At 44.5% G+C, this 19,823-nt stretch overlaps 1 protein-coding gene across 1 annotated transcript; it reads left to right on the top strand.

Annotated features, from left to right (window-relative positions):
- Positions 1-1,616: 1,616 nt before the first annotated feature.
- LOC136628772 (uncharacterized) lies at positions 1,617-15,013 on the top strand. Its single transcript, XM_066604872.1, has 5 exons — positions 1,617-2,109; positions 2,267-2,326; positions 12,132-12,947; positions 13,130-13,189; positions 14,937-15,013. The coding sequence occupies exons 1-5, from the start codon at positions 1,617-1,619 to the stop codon at positions 15,011-15,013; spliced, it is 1,506 nt and encodes a 501-aa protein (XP_066460969.1).
- The last annotated feature ends 4,810 nt before the right edge of the window (positions 15,014-19,823 follow it).

The raw sequence follows: 19,823 nt of genomic DNA, 5'->3' as shown, positions 1-19,823 counted from the left end.
GTGCAGATAGTGATGTATTTGGGTCTAGAAGTCTTAGTGGTCCTATAAGCTCTCATGGAGAGACTGGTATTGTGTATGAACATTTGAGTTGGGAGCCCTCTAATAGAGCTTATATTGGGGTCTAGCAGTTACAAGTAACTCAACCTCTGTTGCGCATACCTCCCAACTTTTTGGCAGTGAAAGGAGGGACAAATGTAGTATTCTGTGGAACACTTGTGACAGGCCATACCCCCTCTGTCTGGTAGTACTGTCTTTTAGTGACTCCTTACATGAGAATAGGACTTGTGCTGTGAGATCCCACACATTGTATGGCACTTATTATGTGTGTCTGTCCCCCCCGCCAATGTTGCTGGATCAATGACAGTAAAATGTACCTTCATTGGATCCATTCACCATGTGCATAATATGCAATTAAAGTACACTCGTGAGCCTACCCTTACAAAAAAGAGGCTATCCTGCAATTTTCCCATCTTGCATCATTGCTGTGAGGATAATTGTGCTCAGAAATGTTTCTATGTGAGTTTTATTCATCGTTCAATGCGCACGAGGAAACTGCCCATATAAAGACCTCTTAAGGTCCTTTAGAAGTGAGTACTTTCAAGCTGGTTTTTAAGGCAAAGTTAATGCAAAAAATACAATGTTCTCGCAACCGGTATGGGTAAGCATATAGTTACCACCAGGTACCAGCAGCTTGTATAAAAAACAGCCCTAGTGGCTTTTTTTTTTTTTTTTTAAGCAAACAGTTAACCCTTTCTGATGGCAGATGCATGCCAGTGTTTATACGTACATGGTGGTACTGGAAAAAGGCAATGACTCAAGTAACAGTTCAAAAACTGTTACTTTAGGGGGATTTTTTTTCTTTGTATAGACCATTGGTCCATATAAATAGTCTATTCTCTATGAAATGCATAGATGGCACACATGACACTAATTCTGTGTGAATTGGCCCTAAGGCCTCCCTCACACAGGGCGCTTTCAGCAGCGTTTTCAGCCCTGTTCTAAACGCTGTACAAGGCTCCCATTCACCTCAATGGGGCTGCTCACACAGGGCTGAAAACGCTGCTTTGAAAAGCGCTGCATGTTCTATCTTTGGGCATTTTCTGCTGAGTCTCCCATTGAAATGAATGGGCAGCGTTTTCAGCTGGGCTGAAAAGGTAGCGTTTTGCAAACGCCCTGTGTGAGGGAGGCCTTAGGCTATATTTACAGACAAGTGCAGTTTCAGTCCCTGAAAATTTGAACTATTTCCCTGCAAGTGTTTTACATTAGGTTCTGCATTTTAATGTAGTAGTCTGTACATGCATGACATTAAAATGAAGGTGCCTAACTGATGCCATTTTAAACTCTCATTGAAGTCAATAGGCGCATGAAGAAAACTACTCATCCATGCAAGTGCACTCTTTTTCTTAAAATGCTTATTGACTGGAATGGATGACTCTGGTCAGAGAATCCCACTAGAATAGGACATGATGCAGTTACACAAACCATGAAGAAAATCACACCTGTGAATAAACAGTGTTTAACGACTCTTGGTTCCTGATTCTAAACTGAGCCGTATGAATAATGTTATGATATGTGCATTTGCTAAGTACTAAAGGGTATTTTTTTTCCCTCAAGCAATGGCCTCTTGTGTGGAAGCTCAGGTTGCAGTTAGCAATATTCCAGCACCTGCAGGTTCACCAGATATGCCTTGCTACTTGATTCCATCTCCCAAGACTCCAACAGCAGAAACTGAGGAAATTGTATCAGAGGCTGCTAATGCTCCAACAGATGACATTAAAAGCTCGTCTGCGGAAAGTGAGACCTCCTCAGTGACCACTGAAACTACTAATATAGGCAATGAGGCTCCATCTGAGGATAAGAAATTTCCATCTGCAGAGATTGACACTGAGGTTCCATCCCCTGAAACTGATGATCCACCCACAGAGAATGGGACTCAAGACTTGGTAACTAGAGCTCTATCAGAGGCCCTAAAGGCTTCATTCGAAGACAATGATGCCCCATCAGAGGACAGTGAGTCTTCATCAACAGAGACTCAGACTCCTTCTGTGGAAACTGGGGCTCCAGTCTCAGAAAGTGAGACTCCATCAAAAAATGAAGTAGAAGCACCTGGTAAGTCTGACATGAGGGGCTAGGACTCTAGGCCATGCTCCTTTCTTTGTGGGAAATTCAGGAGTAGTTCTGTGGTTGAGTAGAATAAACAACAGATTTGTATCTGGCTGTGATGGAATGGTGACACTCTTGTAATACTGTCTTGAATTCTATCCAGAAGTGAACGTGGAATCCTCTAAGAAGCCAAATGAGGTGGTGCCAGGTGTTGAAACTGCAGGTAGACTTCCTAAATATTGTAGGACATTATAGTAACTCATGGGAAGTTCAGGCTAACGACATTTATTCTTATTGTAGAACCTTTCAGTGATGCTCCATGCAGGAAAAGGGCACGGGAGGTGAAGGCTAATGAATAAAAAAGGTAACGACTGACCTGTAATCACAGGATAGCTTTATTATATTTGTTGGCCGAGTTGCATGTACAAGCAGCAAGTGATGGGTTGTAATGCCTTGTTTATCCTTCTGTTGGATTCTCTGTTCTAGTTGTTCATCCCAGGTAGCTACTGGCTGATGGGGAAACTTAAAATCTAGTAATATAAAGATCTACCCATACAAAATTTACAAGCAATGTGCAAGGCTTTGTACACCAAAAACAAAACTGTATAAAAGCAGGACAGGTATAAATCTGGGATCCCATGGATCCCTCAGGTCATTCCCATGAGTAATCAGTGCAGTGCAGTGACATCTGTCCCAGCTAGGCCAAAAGGCATGAAGTGTACCAGATGAGCAGAAAAAGCCTTAGCTGGTATACTGTGACATAAAAGTCCAATCAGAGTTGTGAGCAGCAGTCAAACACCTTGACTTGGGGCACATTAAACTTCCTGCTGAGGCACCTTCTCAGGGAAGAGATGCTTTAAAGTGGAGAGGAAAGCTGGGTACATGTGCTGGCCCTTCTGCCTGGCAGATACTGCCTCTTGATGATTAAAGCAGGTGAGGGCACCACCAACTGTGGCTGGCACTACTAATATGAAACTGAGGAATAGTATGGTAACAAATACAGGTTAGAATTGTCAACATCTGTTAACTTTTCTCAACACATAAAAGAGAACTGGAACATCCAGTCATATCTGACAACTAACCACTGGCTTTTAGTAATAAATGTAAAAAAATTGTAAATTGACTACTATGTGTGAACATTTGAAGACTAAAACTGCTGTACTAAGTTCATTGTCCTCAGACCATGAGACTTGGGGCAACAAGTGACTACAGATATAGTATATTAAGCCATTGGATCACCCCACTATATAGGGCTCAACATGTAGGATCCAAATTACATACTAATGCCTGTGGAAGACTCTCAGAAGATCTCTACAGGTTGTGGCTACACTTTTACAGCATATTCCTAAAACTACTGAAATCATAGAAAACTATAGTACATACACAACCCTGAGCTCAGCATTTCCTCCTCTAATGACCTTGATAACAGAATCGGCGTTGTATAACTTTCTCTAATGTTCCAGGTTCTCCAGGTGACTTGTCAAAGCTGGAAGTGAGTTGGTGAAATCTTCTGTGGATCCTCCAGTGCTTGGTTTCTGATAAGGACTCCCTTTCTGGATGATGTGAGGATGTCCCTGACGAGCTGTCCTCCTGAATAATGGTCTTGTTCCATGGAGTCTCCTCAGCAATTCAGGCTTCTCTACTGTTGTTCTTCAGGACTATCATTCTCTCTGAGCTGCCTTTCTTTTCTATTGGAACTTTTTGAAATAAAACTCAGGAATTTCTGAATTTTTGCCATGTTAGTCATTTATTTGGCTGTCTTATTGACTGAAATAACTTAAGGTTACAGCTTCTCTATTATATTGCTTACATCTAGTAGTACAAGCTTGTATAAGATGTTGGGTTTGTTGGGCTAATAGCTGTCTGCGTTCTAATATTTGTAATCTTAAATGTAACACTGGATCTTCTCAGATTCCCAACATGTTGTGTATTCCAATAGGCAAACCCCGCATGCAATACTAGTAGTCACATGCAGCCATGGCATTAAGAGTTGCACCAGAGTGAGCACTGCTCTCCGTATTTAAAATGGTTATGTAGTGACTGAGAATATTATCCTGGCCCCCTCCATAAATATCATACATGTATGTCCTAAGTTTTTTGCACAGTGAATCTACAATCTTGTCACTTTCAGTAGGTGTTGCACAGCTGTGGTGCCAGAGAGGTTAATGTTTGTAAAAGCCAAAGCCTGCATGTAAATGTATCAAGTCTGTCATGTCATGTGGTATGAGAGAGGATATAAGAGTGGTAGGAAGTTCATGTCTTCAGGAGGTCCAGGCACATGGGGACACCTTCAGTTCCCATGTACTGAAGCATGGAGAAGGAGAGATTTCCCATGCTACATGTGATTGGATGTTAATAGAGTGAGCCCAAAGGGTAAGAGAAGAGCATCGGAGTAGCAACTTTCTGTCAAGGCCAGTGCAGAGGTACTAGCTAATCTATACACGGACACTCAGTTTCAAGTAAAGTTGATACTGGGCTCTAAACATTCCTAGAGTCCCACATGTGTGTGTATGGTGGTGTCTCGTGTGACAACTAATCCTCTGTTATCCAGTTTCGTGGGCGTTCCCTATCCTTGGTGTGGTCTGCAGTGTTACTCTGGCCCTGGCCCTGGCTCTGTCCCTCATGGGAAGTAGTATGGTAAGTGCCACCATGACAAGACAGCACTTTACCCTCCCAGCTCCCTACGTATGTCAGGTGTCCGGGGTTTCCCTATGGGATGCTGCAGTTACATTCACTAGATTTGCTGCAGAAACTTCTATGTCTATCCCAGTTACCTAAAATAGAACTTGTAGCATGACTAAGATGGTGCTCAGTTGCCCTGGATACAATGATGCTGGATGTTCTTACATTCAAGTGAATTGTGTGCCTTTTGCTCTGCATTAGGGGAGAACAGTAGTGCTGCATGGGCTAGGAAAAGTACACGGCCAGATAGAGGTATAACCTAGGAAGAGTGGTGACAGTGTAACAAGTACCTCCTGTAATCTGCAGTATTGGCGTAAGTTACACTAAGCTCCATGACCAAGGTATTACCTGGTGAGCTGCACAGAATAACCCTTCTACAGCCGCCTTCCTGAAAGAGTTGGCTGAAGAGATGCTCATAAGGGCTAAAGGGGTTTTTTCCCCACTACTCTACAATTGCTTCTCCACCACTGTACTTCCTGATGCCTAGGACATGTGACTGCTGCAGACAATTATTGGCCACAGCATTGACCTTCTATATCTGTAGTGGTCAGAAGACTGCAGGGATGGCCTAAAGTGGGGAGTTTGAATTGTGTCAGGGTGTTGGGCACCTGACCATCAACAATCACTGACTCCTGCAGCAAATGGATCACTTGACAAAGGGGGTTAGAGCATTGGTCATGTCACACCAGTACCTCTAAGAGGAACATTATTAGATAAAGAAGTCCAGGCCAAGTCAGTTTGTGCTAAACTGGAGGTTCAGTTTTACTACAGCTTGCAAATTGCATACGGTAACATCTGCAAAACAGTTCCTTTTGAACAGTAGATTACTCAGTGGTTTAATGTTACTTATGGCTCTAACTTTTCCTTTACCCATCTACTTTTCCTTGTCCTTTTCATATAGCTGCACTAGCCAGTCTAAGTTATCTGAATCTTGCTCTAAACAGTTACTTGGGGAGGAAACTGCTGAAGCTTGTCAGTGGAACATTGACGTCTCACTGATGAGGCTGCAAGTCATGCATGATACTCTGCTCCATCTCGTTGTTTCGGTTACTTAGACACAGTCTGGTAGGGTGAAAGAAGACTCTTGCTGTGGCTAGCTCCTCTAGTTATTTTCCACCAAGTGCAGCTGGACAAGGATTGGGCTCCATCTTAGTGAAACGGTCATCGGGTTCCAATGGCTATCTACCCAGGAACATCTGAACCACTCTCAGGGCTGACTTCCACCAGAGGTTCCCTTCTTACTCTCTTGCCTCACTCCAACTAACTTTTGTACTGCAGTTTATTTTCTTCCTCCGCTTTGCTGTCTAATCTCCTCACTCCAACTTGACTCCCTCAACCAATCCTGATTCAGCTAAAAAGTGACAGACCGAAACACAGTGTGGGTTAGTGTAGTGGGCACACCTACATGCACCAGACAAACGACACATACAGGCAGTCCACATGAAACCAGACACACAAACTGATGAGTGCACACCAGGAAAGAGTCACTTAAGTGCTGGGGGAGGGGGTCTAATTTGGGCCACTGCATAGCCAGTGACTTGACTGCTGTAGTCACATGTCCTGGTCAGCAGCAGCCAGAAAGTACAGTACTTGTGAAGTAATGGTGTTCCAAGGATAGGCCGTCAAGATCTGTGGGGTCTGCTACAGGCCTTTGTGGATTTCCTTCTGAGGGCACGTAAATAATTTGTGTTCCAGTTAACATAAATTGCTTGTGGCGCTCCTAGGAGGACCTTCCACTCATTTGTACAGAATGAAAGAATAAGATTGTCTCTATTTACAAGATCCTTGGTGCTGCAGAAATTATGAATGAAAGGAATGTTCAGTTGGAAAAACTTATTCCCTAAGGGCCCTTTCACACAAGGTAGGGTTGCTGAGGGCATTCTGCAATGAGAAAACTACAGTGGCCAAATCTGCACCTAAATGGCATTGGTGTTAAAGAATAAGTCATTGAGTATCAACCATCCCCACCCTCCCAATATTGTGGAAGATACAAATCTACACAGATGCTCTGTAGACTGTTTGAGTAATTCAATACAGTTGTAGACAGTGACTCACAGGTGACATCTTTTCTGACTGAAGGTTTTCACACTTCCTGTCTCTTCTATCTGGCCCAGACCACCATGATTTCATCCAGACAGAATTTTGTCTCTGCAAAGCTTGCAACACTGACATTTGGCTTCTCACTTTTCCAGCACCCTCACTACCTGTTACACAAACTCTCTATACAATCCTTTGCCTGTTGCCGCCCTGCTGCTTACTGTTTGGCCTAGTGCAGGTGGCGTGATGCAGCGACTCAATCATACTGTCTGTGGTTCTGATTTTTGTAAGGGTGGATGGTAGGGTACAGAGCCTATGGATTCCTGATATACCATAGATTTCAACTGTATTACCATCAAGTAGAGTTTGAATGGGTAACTGTGTGGACTTTACCATGTAAGTGGACCCAGCTTCTAAGCTAGGCTTCTGAGTGAAATAGCTCTGGATATTGTAATTACTTCAAGCAACTGACATGATCACTCACTTGGCTTCAACACCAGTTTCATGTAGTAACGATTCCCTCCAATCTTGGGTTTACAGGTCCTCTATGTCAGGGTTCCCTAACTCCAGTCCTCAGGGACCACCAACAGGTCATGTTTTCAGGATTTCCTCAGTGTTACACAGGTGATGTAATTATTGTCAGTCTCACCATAGGATATCCTGAAAACATGACCTGTTGGGGTCCCTGAGGACTGGAGTTGGGGACCCCTGCTCTATGTTACTATTTCAGGTATACACCTGGGAAATCTGCAGACTTATGCATCAAATAAAAAGTTTCAATGTTTCACTGTATGCCATACACAGGTATACATCATCCATAGACTTCATGTGCGCCTCTTAATAAACTTGTGGAAGACATAATTATCAAGCAGCTGGATTTCAAGTGCCGTTCCCTTTGTTTTCAGAGATTGCCATATTACGCCAATTCCAAGGATTGGATCTGCTAACTGAACCATCATTTACAAATGTAGCAGAGCTGAAGTTATGCTACAGAATCTATTGTATACACGAAGGGTGAAGTCACACGAACGTATATCGGCTCAGTTTTCATGCCGAGCCGATATACGTTGTCCTCGTGTGCAGGGGGGGGGGGGGGGAGGATGGAAGAGCCAGAAGCAGGAACTGAGCTCCCGCCCCCCTCCCTGCCTCCTCTCCGCCCCTCTGCACTATTTGCAATGGGAAGAGGTGGGACGGGGGCGGGGCTAATTCTCGGAACGTAGTCCTGCCCCCGCCCCGCCTCTTCCCATTGCAAATAGTGCAGAGGGGTGGGAGCTTAGTTCCTGCTCCTGGCTCTTCCATCCTCCCCCCCCCCCTGCACACGAGGACAACGTATATCAGCTCGGCGTAAAAACCGAGCCGATATACGTTCGTGTGCCTTCACCCTAAGGGTGGATTCAGATGACCGTATATCGGCTGGGTTTTCACGCCGAGCCGATATACGTTGTCCTCATCTGCGGGGGGAGGATGGAAGAGCCAGGAGCAGGAACTAAGCTCCCGCCCCCTCTCTGCCTCCTCTCTGCCCCTCTGCACTATTTGCAATGAAAGGAGGCGGGGCAGGGGCGGAGCTAAGTTCTGAGAATTAGCCCCACCCCCATCCTGCCTCTCCCCATTGCAAATAGTGCAGAGGGGCGGAGAGGAGGCAGAGAGGGGGCGGGAGCTCAGTTCCTGCTCCTGGCTCTTCCATCCTCCTCACTGCAGAGAGAGACAACGTATATCGGCTGGGCGTGAAAACCGAGCCGATATACAGTCGTCTGAATCCAGCCTGAGGGCGTATTCAGACGAGCGTGATTTTCTTCCCTTGTGCGACTGTGATAATCACAGCAGTATAAAGGGACAAAACTAAATCCTGATCTCTAGAGGATTTCAGTGGTTTCATTTTCACCACCTCTTTTCCCAGCCGTGATTTGTAGGGTCGGGAAAAGATAGGACCTGCCCTATCTTCCCCACATGTAGTGAACAGATTGTGCGCGGAAGATTCAACAGTCGCTGACTTCCTGCTCCATTTTTTAAACTCCGTCTCTCTGGCGCAGAGTTTGAACTGCCGGCAAGGGAGAAGAAATCACGGATATCCCTTCACTTCATGGCGGCGAGCGTAGCTGCAGCTATGGCAGTCTGAATAAGGATATAATCATCTGGTGTGTAATCTGGCTGTGCTGTCCGTGGACTTCATGCTCAGCGCAGAGCCCCATAATAGTCTCTGTCACTCTTGATATGCCCATTTTTTCCACGCAGACTGAGAATAGGACATGTAATGTGTATGATCTGTGCAGATGAGACCGCACACAGATGGGCATCCATGTGGCACCCAAGAATCCTGGACATGACACACATTCACCCGTGTGAATAAGCGCTTACATGGAGAGCATTGCGATTATAGCAGACTACTCCTGCAGTCCCATGTAACACCACAGACCACATATGGTGATAGCTGAGTACAGATAAAGTAGTAGCTGCAGTCCTACGTAACACTACAGATGACATACGGAGGTATAGATGCAGCAAATGTTGACTTAACATTAAACGTGCTATGATAATTTATCTGCAATGCTGTAAAGTGTGATGTCACTATGTGCCAATCATGTTAATGATTGCTACATATGTAACTCTTGGAGCACAGACAATGTAGCAGTTGCAGTCTCCATGTAACACATAAGATATGGTATGGTAGATAATGCAGTAGCTGCAGTCCTATGTAACACATAAGATATGGTATGGTAGATAATAAAGTAGCTGCAGTCCTCATGTAGCACATAAGATATGGTATGGTAGATAATATAGTAGCTGTAGTCCTATGTAACACATAAGATATAGTATGATAGATAATGTAGTAGCTGCAGTCCTGTGTAACACATAAGATATGGTATATAGATAATGTAGTAGCTGCAGTCCTATGTAACACATAAGATATGGTACGGTAGATAATGTAGTAAATGCAGTCCTATGTAACACATAAGATATGGTATGGTAGATAATGGAGTAGCTGCAGTCCTATGTAACCCATAAGATATGGTAGATAATATGACCCCCATGCAGGACTAGTTGTGAAGGGGAAGTATATTCCTCCTATGTGGAGGAGCAGGAAGAGTCTCACCTGCTGGGGATTAATTCATTCAGAGGGCGGATATATAAGGGGAAGCCAGGAGGGCAGTTATCAGTCTGGAGACACAGAAAGCCTGTCTGTGGGAGAGCAAGAAGTGAGTAAGAGGACTGAATAGGAAGGGGTGTAGCTATAGAGGGTTCTTGGTACTGGGGAGACAACACCTTGGATATGGGACAATTGGGAGGCATGCTGTTGGTGAAGGTGTGTAAGCTGTCAGGAAGAAGCTCTCCAGCTGTAAGTGAGGGGCAGGTATTCTATAGTAAGCACTAGATTGGTAAGTGTGCAAAAAATTTTTTTTATCTTTAAACTAGTGGTGACTGAACTCTTCAAAAGGCTGTCTTGCTGAATCCAGGCAATGCTTGGTTTGAGCTGAACCAGAACTACACCAATACCCCCTAAAACTCGTGTATAACACTCTTAGGCCTCCTGCATATGGGTGTATTTGCATTGTGGAGTCTGCAGTGGGTGTCTGGCTCTGGACTCTGCAGCATATACAGCCCATAGTATTCAATGGCAAAATGCCATTTTCCTCTCCATAATTGATGGTGTGGGTTTTTTTTTCTCTAGGCTTGCAGAGAATAAATTGCAGCATGCTGTGACTTTGGTGTGGGTTACGCACACCTGGTTTCCAGTGAAGTCAATGGAAGCTGTCTATCCTGCTGCAGTGAGCACTGCGGAAGTATGTATGATGGGGCCTTAGTGTCGGTGGCTACTGCACATGCGATGGATCCACAGCGTGTGCAGAAGCCACCGGGTGGTCTGGGGTCTCCGGCCAAGTGCTGGGTCAAACTCCTCTGTGGGAATCCCTCATGCGGGGTCTGACCCACCTCTGTGCAGGAGACCTTAGGCTATATTTACACAGGTGAGCAGATAACTATTAGACTTGGACTGCTATTGTGGTTTGTAAGAAAATGGCATCACAGCTCATTACTGGGCATATTAAATTTTTTTCAGTTCAACTTAAAAGCAGGAAAACCAGTAATGGGGGAGGCGGGGAGAGAGGGACACATGACCCTTGAGGTCACTGTAACTATTAATTAGCCCATAGCAAATAATAGTGGTCTTCCACAACCTTACAAAAGATAAAACCTGCTGTAGATGGACCCACTGAATGCAATGCCTTCTGTTTCCATGTGAACTTTGTTCATCTCACGAAGCACAAAATATGCAGGGGGAAATTCACATATACAAATATGGCCTAAGGCCATCTAGGAGTAAGGCCCATTTACATGCAAAGATAATCATTCAAAGGATTTTGAGCGATTGCTTTGCATAAATTGCTAATGGACACTAATGTCCCATTAGCAGCTTAACACCTTCATTTGCATGTAAATGGGCCTCCTGAGCTGTATGTAGAAAACACCAGATGGTCTGTTCTCTGAATTCAGCTCCCTTGTTCTGTAAACAATGTAATCAGTGCTCCCATGGAGAATACAGCAAACACAGCATGTGGTGTTATCTTCTCTCTGGCTGAACAATGGATTTTATGATCACCTAAAAATCATCCTTCAGCTAAAGAGTGAAAGATGGGAGTATTTACACATGATTATAGCTCAAATGATGGCTTTTGAGCGATAAAGTGTTTTGTTTTGTTTTTTTAACTCTTCATAGATCATTTGTCCTTGTGAGCAGCTGCGTAGACTATAATGTCTGTCCGTTCTCCATAATGTACCTGGATAATCCTGTATGAATGGGCCCTATGGCTATATTTACAGACAAGTGCAGTTTCAGTCCATGAAAACGTAAACTATTTCCCTGCAAGTGTTTAACATTAAAATGCAAAACCTGAACAAAAATGTGAGTCATTGGTCTTGAGTGCCTATCAAAAAATGAAGGTGGCCAAATTGTTGTAATTTAAAGCTTGCATTGAAGTCAGTGGGTACAAGAAGAAAAGCACTTGCATTCTAGCTCTTAACACCTATTAACTGAAATAGATGACTCTGGTCAGAGAATCCCACTATCATAGGACATGATGCAGTTTTACACAAACCATCAATCCATGAGAAAAATCACTCCAATAAATAGTCTTAATTCTCTATTTTAAACTGGCCGGTATGAATAAGTCCTTACTGCTGGGTCCAAATGACAAAGGAATGTAAAATCTGGGGTCATGGCAGTAATTTTGACTCCTCAGTACATGCATATATCAAAACCTCAATGGTAAGTATCTACAGGGTAACTTTCACTCTTATGTTTATTTTTCCCTCAGCAATGGCCTCTTGTGTGGAAGCTCAGGTTGCAGTTGGTAATACTTCAGCGCCTGCAGGTTCGCCAGATATGCCTTGTGAGGGAACTCCAGCTCCTGAGACTCTGCCAGCAGATCCTGGAGCTTCATCCATTGAGAAGGAGGCTGTATCAGAGGACACTAAATCTTCATCTGCAGGAAATGAGGCTCCATCAGAGGCCACAGAAACTACAAATGTAGACAATGAACCTCTGCCTGTGGCTAAGAAGCCTCCATCTGCAGAGAATGATGCCCTTCCCACGGACACTAAGGCTCCATCCACTGAGAAGGAGGTTGTATCAGAGGACACTAAATCCTCATCTGTAGGAAATGAGGCTCCATCAGAGGCCACAGAAACTACAAATGTAGACAGTGAAGCTCCACCAGTGGATAAGAAGCCTCCATCTGCAGAGAATGATGCCCTTCCTAAGGACACTGAGGCTCCAGCCACTGCAACTGAGGCTCCAGCCACTGCAACTGAGGCTCCAGCCACTGCAACTGAGGCTCCAGCCACTGCAACTGAGGCTCCAGCCACTGCAACTGAGGCTCCAGCCACTGCAACTGAGGCTCCAGCCACTGCAACTGAGGCTCCAGCCACTGCAACTGAGGCTCCAGCCACTGCAACTGAGGCTCCAGCCACTGCAACTGAGGCTCCAGCCACTGCAATAAAGTCGTCAATCAAAGACAATGATGCCCTATCGGTGGCCGGTGATGCTCCGTCCACAGAGAATCAGACTCCTTCAGGGGCTCCAGCCTCAGAAAACAAGGTTTCATCCATAGAAAGTGCCGTAGAAGCACCTGGTAAGTCTGACATGAGGGGCTGTGACTATGGGCCATGCTCTAGTTCATGTAAGCTGAGAAATTCTTGATTGGTTGAGTAAGTAAAAGTTGGCTAAGTATGTGGATGTGATGGAATGGTGACACTGAGTGCACTAACGGATTATCAGAGGATTATTCTTCTGTAATACTTGACTTATACCTAGATGTGAATATGGAGACCTCCAAGAAGCCGAATGAGGTGGTGCTATGTGCTGAAACTGCAAGTAGATGTCCTAAATATTCCAGGACACTGTAGTTAACCATGGGAAGCTTGAACTTTTGAAACTTTCTTCTTGTTGTAGGACCTGTCAGTGATGCTCCATCCAGTGAAAGAACACAGGAGGTGACGGGTGGTCAATAATAAGGTAATGACTGATCTGTAATCACAGGATGGCTCTGGTATATCTGTTGCCAGAGTTCCATGTATTAGCAGCATGTGACGAGGTCCTAACTTCTTGTTTGTTCTTCTGTTGGCTTCTCTGTTCAGGTTGTTCATCCCAGGTAGTTAACGGCTGATATGGAACCTCAAACTAGTAATATAAAAATCTACGCATCCAAAACTTGCAAGGCTTTGTACACTAAAACACTATCCTCTAAAGCCAGGACAGACCAGATCTATAAGGCCTCATGTCCACAGGCCCATATGGTTTCCCTGTGCAGAATGAGACCAAAAAAATATTTATCCTCACCTGTCTGGCCCCTGTGGGCTCTTTTCCGTTGTGGCTGGAATTTTTTTTTTTTTTATTTTTTTTATTTTTTTTTTTTTTTCTGCCCGGCGGAAACGCTCAGGATGCTGGTCACATGCCGGGCGCACGTGTTTTTTTTTTTTTTTTTTTTTCCGCCTTAATTTCCTACTTTCCTGCAGTATGGACACAGTGACAGGTGTATCTGTGCCAGAGATCTGGACGGCTTCCATTGCCTTCAATAGAAGCTGTGGAAGCCATCTGTGTGGGAAAACCTGCACAAAATGGAGCATGCTGTGGGTGTTTTCCTGCACACCAGGGAAAACTGACATCTGCAGGTATTTAATTACCTATGGGTGCCCAATGATTCCCTATGGGCATGGATCACGTGCAGTTTTGGTAACTGTTTTCCTTGTGGACACTGGGCCTTATACAGCAGATATGGACCCACTGTTTTGGGCTGCTCTAATGGATCCCTTGCTTCTCAGTCTTTAACATCTATCTGAGAGATCTGGTTTTGGTTGCAGAGAATCCAAGTCATTTCCCAGGAGTGATCATGGTGACTTCTCACACAAGTGGGCCAAAAGGCATAAAATGATACCAGATGGGCAGACCAAGCTTTAGTTGGTACACTGCCAGTTTGGGAAAGCTGTGTTGACAGAGGGTCAAATCTGAGTTGCAAGCAGCAGTCAGGATTCACAATGCCTTAAATTGGTACATGCCAGGTAGAGGGGTGGGTATGCTGGCCCTTCAAGAGGCAGGTTGGGCATCTGTGTGGGCTACAGGGAGGGGAAGCATCTGCCAGGCAGGTGAGGGCACCACCAACTGTGGCTGGCACTCTTGACATTTTGAAACTCGTAAGGAAATGGTATAGTAAAGACAGTGTAATGTCAACATCTTTAAACTTCTCTCAACCCGTTGTCTGATATGAGAAAAGAGAACTGGAACATTTATCTAACCACTGGCTTATAGTAAAAAAAAAAACTAAAGTAAAAATGGTAACTTTACTACTGCAAGAGTAAATGCCTGACTACTGAGGACTATAACCTTAGTTCAAGTGGTTTTAGAGACAACAGGACTTTGGGCAACAAGTGACTGCACATACAGTACATTAAGCCCTTATCATATGGGGCTCACAACATGCAGAATCCAAAATATATAACTTTAATTCTTTAAAGCTACATAATACTATGATGTAGTACCTGCAAACTACAAACACTGCCTGAATAACCCATTTTAATGACCTTGATGGCAGAATCATCATTGTACCTTTTTTCTAATATTCCAGGTTCTTCTCTGGGTGAGTCCATCAAAGCTGGAAGTGAGGTAGTGAAATCTGTCGACCCTCCAGTGTTTGGTTTCTGATAAGGAAGGAGTCCCTTTCTGGATGATGTGAAGATGTCCCTGACGAGTCGTCCTCCTGAATAATGGTCTTGTTCCATGGAGTCTCCTCAGCAGTTTGGGCTTCTATACTGTCCTTCTCCAGGACCCTCATGCTCTCTGGGCGCTAGAAGAGCTGCCTTTCTCTTCTACTGGAAGGCTTTGAAATAAAACTCCTAAATCTCAGAACTTGTCATGTTGGTCATTTATTTGGCTGTCTTGCTGCAGGAGTCTTACTGACCTGAATTAACCTGTTAAGGTAACTGCTTCACTATATTATATTTCTTTTAGTACAAGCTTCTAATATCTACAATCTCAAATGTAACACTGGATCTCCTCAGATCACCTGTTCGTGTTCCCAAGGGCAAACCCTGCATGCAGTAGTGCAATACAAATGACCACATGAAAGCAGTGGCCTAAAGAGTTGCACTCTGGGGCTTAAGCTGTCTTCTGTATACAGTGGCCACCTTCATTTACACACCCATAAGCTCCTAATTAGCTACTTAAGAGCTTATGCAAAGTGAACGCTCAGTGTCAAACTGCTGTTTGAGCAAACTTTGAGTGATCATCTTGCTGTGTAAATGCACACCACTATTATCGCTCAAAAGATTGCTTTGGAGTGATCGTTGAGTCTAAATGGGTTTTTAGTTTTTGCAGAAAATCTACATGTAAATGAATATCTAATCCTAGTCATCTGATTAGGACTTGTAGCATGATGACAATGGTGCTCAGTAGTCCTGGATACCATGATGGTGGATGTCCTTACATTCAGAGGAGTTGTTTGCTTTGCACTGCATCAAGGTAGAACTGAACAGAGTAAGGCCGCCTGCAGACGGGCGGGTCGGATCCGGCGGCCAGAATTCTCGTCGCGAGACCCGACCCAAGCGCCTGCAGAGATGAGTGCGTACTCGCCCGCGCCCGGCGGCCCCGGCTCTTTCATGTGCCAGCTGCCGGCGCATGCGCAGACCGGAGCCAGCGGCCGGGTGAGTGACGTTTCTGTGCGAGGCCCTGCGAGCCCCGCACAAAAATAGGACATGCCGCGGTTTGTTTGCCGTGCGAGATTTTGCGCGGCCAAACCGCATCCGTCTGCATAGGAGTGCGTATTGTAATGCACTCCTATGCAGGCTTTGAGCAGCGGAAATCCCGCCGTGGGATTTCCACCTGTGTGCAGGCGGCCTAAAGCTGCATTGGCTAGGCAGTCTATTGGCCAGCTAGAGGAGGTATCGCCCAGGGAGAGTGGTGAGGGCATGTGACAATACTGAGGGACTTATTAGACAATCTGCAGCATTGGAGTAAATCTCCCAACTCCCTGGCCAAGGTGTTATCTGGTGAGATGCACAGAACCGCTTCTACATTCTTCTTCCTTAGAACATTGGCTGAATAAAAGCTCAAACGTTAAAAGGGGTTTTATTGCTACTTTAAATTGCTTCACAAACACTGTACTACCTGATTGTTGCTGCCCAGAACATGTGACTGCTGCAGCTAATCATTGGCCACATCTGTAACCTTCTAAAGACAGTGATTGGCTACTGCAGTCAAAAGGCTTGGTCAGCAGCAACCGTGAAGTGGTTGTGAAGCAATTTAAAGTAAGGGCAAACGCCCTCCTAAAGGGATGACCTAGCCTTTAAAAACTACAGGCCTGTCCTGCAGGGTAGGATATCAATATCTGCTTGGCATCCCTCCCAGGAAAAAAGGGACAGGTAAGGTAGCACACCATGGTACACTTTTGCCAGCATCAATCCCCAGGCCAGTCCCTAGAAAAACCATGTCACCATCCTTTACCATGCTGTGAGGGTTATGAACATATTAATTTATGTATGTATCTTTGATACACGTTTCCGGAGGCTTTAGGCCTAAATTGTACACTCTATTCTGTGTCCTATGAAAAGCTCTGATAAATGCTTGTACATTTAGGTTAGTACTTAATTACATTAAGTAGAGGTGTAATCTTAAATGTCCATCATGTCTCCAAGATCTTGTTAATCTCGTTACAATGATCAAAGGATAATGGAATGCTTCGATCATTAACTGCTGTCTAGGGCATGTGATTAAAAGTTAGATTGTGATAAAGAATCAAGGTACTAGACAGTCAGTCTACATTCCAACAAAAGAAGCCATGTTTATTGAGAAAACACAATTATTCACCACCTTAGTACTTTGACCTCAGTATAACAGATTGAACTTTGTAACACTAGCCTTTGCACTGATACGCCTACTGATACTCCTATTTTTTTTTTGTATAAGAAATGACAAAGTACAGAATAAACACAGATTGCTTCTAGACACAGGCCTGATCTCTGTGTTTCATTGCTTTCTCACGGCGGCCGCCATAACCACCTCTGATTTGGAGCCTCACAGCATATTGACGGAACATTGAATTCCTTAACAGTAATTGGCGCCCAACGTGGGGCTTGAAGGAACAAGAGGACCACCTGCACCTCAAACCCCCCCCCGGACCCAGATGGGATAAGGAGCCACTCGGAACCACGGATTTACAAAAACTGCGCAGTAAGGCTTTATCTTGCCACAATCTATCCGTGCTTCTTGGCTGCTCCTTTCCTATCCGAGGGGTAAGAAGTGCATGCCTCTTATAAATCTTCAAGCTTTTTTTTTTAAGAATTCATATGGTGGGCTGAATATGCTGTGCAGGTGTTCTTTAACTGTTGTTGTCTTTATTTGTTACTTTGCATGGTCAGTGTACAGAATATGAAACCCTCTTGCCGATCTCTGGAAGGCATGGTATAAATTGTACCAGGGAAGCCTAAAATTTTCAGGGGATAAAATCCCTGATGGGAGCCTCTTATAGGTGTATAAGAGAAGTAGTTGAGACGGGGGAAAAATAAGCAGGGTTGGGAGGTACCGACACTTACAGACAAGTGAGGAAGTACTGACACTTAAAAAAAAGTAGTAACTGACATTCAAATGTTTTTGTCTTTATGTGTGCCTGTTTATGCACGAGTGAGTGATTGATGAGTTGACCTGATCGACGGAACCTGACCTCCGGGGTACAAATATAAATCTCTGTGTCCCGTGTTAACAGGAACCTGATCAGTGACGCTGAAAGGAGTCCCTAACAAGGCCACGATTCTGGATAGGGCCCCCTGCAGTTCCGTTTGTTTATTTCAACGGTCAGGGGATTGGTTTATGTGTGTGAAAGGATAAAATAATAAGCCTCTTGGTGTACATAAACCGCCAGCCATGGGCAATACTGCTGGTAAAGAGGATAAGGTATGGAAGACAGCTAAAGAAATTGTACAAGAAAGAGAAGGCAGAGCTGCAGTTGGTAGAGGATGTGATAAATTGTTTAAGCACATAGGATATAAAGGGACAGGAGTATTAGATCTCCAGCAGTGGGAAAGGTTTTCAGACAGTCATGCTGGGTGGGCAAAAGATAATGGATTACAGGAAATGTTGAATAGTTGGAAAAAGGCAAGTAGAGATATAGAAGATGCAGGATATCAGAGAAAAGAATTCAAAGGACAGATATATTATGCTCCCCCATTGCCAGGTCAGTTCCCTCTTCCACCTCCACCCCCTCCTTCATCTCAATTCCAACAGTCTCCCCCACCCTATGCCAAGCCATCCACTCCAAGGTCAAACACTGGACAGGAGGGATGGACCTGCTGGCATTGTGGACAACAAAACCCGGATTGGAGAGAGAGCTGCCCTGCTTGCGGAGCTCCTCGGCACAAACCGGTTATGCCTATGCTCACTAGATCCAAGGCTAGTGAGTGGAAGCATGGAGAAGAGGACAAGGAGGAGATGCAGGGAGCGGAGAGTGGTATAGGAGCTGATGTAACACAGGGGGAAGGCAGAAGGAGCCAATATGATATGACCTCACAAAAAGTTAAATATAGACCATGGACACCTCAAGAGCATGTGTCACTTATACAGCAATTACCAGACCCCATGGCCAGACCTATGCCTTTCTTTAGACAGATAGCACAAATACAAGACACATACTCTGCAACATCAGCTGATCTGGGTCCTTTGATTATGTTAAAAACAGGGGAGGCAGTGGGAACTATAATTTTAAATTATGTGAAAGACTATTGTGGCACAGATTGGGATAAAATTAAACATAGAGAATTAAAAAGTGGTAAGATATTTTTAATTGGTCTAGAACGTTGGGCAAAAGAAAAATTAAAAGAATCCTCCCTGTCTCTTTCTAATGTCACACAAGAGAAGGATGAAAGTGTAGAGCAATTTTATGCCCGCCTTCAACAACGTTGGTCAGATCTGGGGTATAGGGGCATACAAGAATTGGGTGACCATGTACTTAGCATGGCCTTTGTAGAGGGGTTGCGAGAACCCTTGAGGTCTAAACTCATGGATAACAAGCCTGAGTGGAGACAATATGAAGCAGCAGGCCTGGTGCAAGCAGCCAAGGGCATTGAACTAAATTTAAAAATCAAAAAAAGGACATAGCTCTGTTATGATAGCACAATACAGCACAGGAGAGAACAAAATAAAACGGGGCACCCATCCCAAACATAACCTTAAGTGCCATTTCTGTGGTAAGCCTGGGCACTTTAAACGGGAGTGTAGAAAATTCCTCCAGCAGAGGGGTAGTGATAGTGAACAACCCACAAAAGCACGAGTCGCCAAGGGAGAAATAGAAAACCAAGATTGAATAGTCGGCGACCCTCTACCCTTCTTCCCCATGAGCAATGTAAAAGAGGGTGTGGCCATTTTTCTTAAAGGGGAAGTACTCAATAAGGAAATTCCTTTCCTTGTTGATACAGGGGCAGCAACCTCAGTCATCCAAAGCCACCTAATTCCTCCAGCATACCGG

The sequence above is a fragment of the Eleutherodactylus coqui genome, chromosome 5 (assembly GCF_035609145.1).
Source record: "Eleutherodactylus coqui strain aEleCoq1 chromosome 5, aEleCoq1.hap1, whole genome shotgun sequence".
Classification (NCBI taxonomy): Eukaryota; Metazoa; Chordata; class Amphibia; order Anura; family Eleutherodactylidae; genus Eleutherodactylus; species Eleutherodactylus coqui.
Note: the sequence above shows the minus strand (reverse complement) of the source record. Positions and strands in the feature narration are given on the sequence as shown.

What these genes read in the sequence shown, in the direction of transcription:
- LOC136628772 (XM_066604872.1), top strand. Translation starts at nt 1,617, where the DNA reads ATGGCCTCTTGTGTGGAAGCTCAGGTTGCAGTTAGCAATATTCCAGCA. An exon ending in GCCAGGTGTTGAAACTGCAG is followed by an intron (nt 2,327 to 12,131) that starts GTAGACTTCCTA and finishes TTTTTCCCTCAG; the next exon opens with CAATGGCCTCTTGTGTGGAA. An exon ending in GCTATGTGCTGAAACTGCAA is followed by an intron (nt 13,190 to 14,936) that starts GTAGATGTCCTA and finishes CTAATATTCCAG; the next exon opens with GTTCTTCTCTGGGTGAGTCC.